This window comes from Buceros rhinoceros, unplaced genomic scaffold (genome assembly GCF_000710305.1).
Source record: "Buceros rhinoceros silvestris isolate BGI_N320 unplaced genomic scaffold, ASM71030v1 scaffold37401, whole genome shotgun sequence".
NCBI classification, from domain to species: Eukaryota; Metazoa; Chordata; class Aves; order Bucerotiformes; family Bucerotidae; genus Buceros; species Buceros rhinoceros.
In genome coordinates this window covers 1-2,152 of record NW_010394296.1, presented here as the reverse complement: position 1 = coordinate 2,152, position 2,152 = coordinate 1, and the positions used below count along the sequence as shown (strand labels likewise).

At 61.0% G+C, this 2,152-nt stretch overlaps 1 protein-coding gene across 1 annotated transcript; it reads left to right on the top strand.

The window, feature by feature from the left end:
• Window positions 1-307: 307 nt before the first annotated feature.
• Window positions 308-2,080, top strand: LOC104501392 (zinc finger protein 335-like; the record flags this gene model as incomplete). Its single annotated transcript, XM_010145192.1, has 5 exons — window positions 308-581; window positions 948-1,025; window positions 1,251-1,580; window positions 1,700-1,840; window positions 1,922-2,080. Coding segments are annotated over 5 exons (982 nt in total), but the record flags the coding sequence as incomplete, so codon positions are not given.
• Between the last annotated feature and the right edge of the window lie 72 nt (window positions 2,081-2,152).

Here is a 2,152-nt window from a genome sequence, read left to right as displayed (position 1 = left end):
CCTGAGGTTCCTCTAGACGTTTCTGGCAAACCAGGAGCTGGCTCTGTAGCTCAGCAGCCTCAGCAGGTGCTGTTAGACCAGTCGGGTGTCTGCTCGCCAGTCTGAGGAGGGCTCTCCTTGGGAGCAGGAGCAGCCCTGGAGCTCTGGGGTCCTTGGCAGTGCCAGAGGAATCGCTCTGGTGCCTTTCCTGGCGAGTCTGCAGTGGCACACTGGTAAACTGGTGTTACTCATGCTGGCTCCACCGAGGATCTGGCCTGGTAAAGGTCTCTGAGCTGAGCTCTTCCTGGCCTCTTTTTTTCCCTGCCAGGAAGAGGTGTCGGAGAGCAGCTCCAGCACAGATGGCATTCCCCGCGTTTACCTGCCAGACTCATCCTCCATTGCCCAGTCCACCTTGGTGTCCAGCGTCTCTACCGTGAGCCAGTCCGTCATGGTGTCAGAGTCCCCACAAGTCCTGGTCCACTCCAGCGTCATCACTGATGGAGCCACGATCGTGTCAGACTCTACTGCATCCACCTCCTCAGACCTGGGTTCTGCCATCGACAAGATCATTGAGTCCACAATCGGGCCTGACATCATCCAGAGTGAGTGGTGCTGCAGAGCCAGCACAGGGCAGACCTGCCTGCTCTGCCCCTAGAGCTGCAAATGGCTCAGGGGCCTGGGGGGGAGCTGCTGCTGCACCACGCCTCGAGAGATGAGGGGGAGACACGTACGTGACGACGTACAGACCTCTGTCAGCAGGGGTTTCTCTCCTTGCCTTGCTGGAGGGTTTGACAAGGAGCTGGTGGCTGCCGTGGCTGCCCTCTCTGCCCAGCTGCTCCATCAGCTGCGGTGCCAGCAGCCCAGAGCCAGACCTTCCTCGCCCCTTCGTGCTTGCGTCTGAACCTTGGAGAGCCCCAGGGAGCCAGAGTGTCTCTACAGCCCCTGCTCTGCTCTCCTCTTCCTCACAGGCTGCATTGCTGTGACCAGTGCCGAGGATGGCGGGGCAGAGACTACACAGTACCTCATTCTGCAGGGCCCCGATGATGGTAAGTGTGCCACCCAGGGGCATCCAGTGGTGGCTGTCGCTGTCCCCAAGCCCAGCAGGAGCAGGGTCTGGAGCAGGTGTCCCAGCCTCAGTGCTAGCACCAGTGTCCCGGGACATGCTGGCTATCAGGAGCATGTCACCGAGCTCGTGGTCAGCCCCAAGCTTGAGTGCAGCCGGGGTGTAGGTGAGGGTCTGCTCCTTGGCTGAGCTGGTTCTGGCGTTTCAGGTGCCCCCATGGTGTCCCAGATGGCCACCTCTGCCCTGGCCAATAGCTTGGCGATAGAAGCTGTTGCTGATGGACCCACCTCCACGTGCCTCGACCAGCCTGGCCCTTCAGACCCTACTGAGCGGCTGGAAGTGTTGGAGCTGCCTGTGCAGCCAGGTCAGGCCCGAGAGGCAGATGGTGGGGAGGAGCTGGACCAACCGGACATGGAGACCCTGGAAGAGATGATGGAGGTAGTGGTGGTGCAGCAGTTCAAGTGCAAGATGTGTCAGTACAAGAGCATCTCCAAGAAAACGCTGATTAACCACATGAAAGAGCGGCACTTCCAGCCAGGTGTGTGCTGGGGGCCGGGGAAAATTGACCTCTCTGCGGAGACCGGGAGGGTTCGAGTGTCAGGACCTGATCCCCACCCACGGTCTGGTGAAGAGTGTCCGTTCTGTTCCCCGTGGCAGCGGGTTCAGCGCTGGCTCTGAAGAAAGGGCGTCTGCGGAAGGGGGGATCTGCTCCAAAGGCTGCGGAGGAGGAGGAGGAGGCCCCAGAAGAAGAGGAAGATGACGATATCATGGATGCTGGAGCTATTGATGACCCTGAAGGTAGGATTCGTCCTCCTCATGTCTTATGTAGCTCAGTCTTCTCCCGGTCTCTGTCTGACGTCTTGGTCCACTTCCCTGCAGAGGACAGTGACTACAACCCTGCTGAGGATGAGCCCCGCGGGCGCCAGCCCAAGTACAGCCGCACTGTCCCCACGTCCAGTGAGGAGAGGCTGCGTCGGCGCCCTGGGAGACCCCGCAAGTGTCCTCGTCCGGAGGACGTGCCCCAGGATGTGCCTGAAGGTAGGGGAAGCGGGAGGCAGCAGCCTCATGACAGGCTGGCGCCAGTGGCGGGGCGTGAGCCCCCGGGAGCCC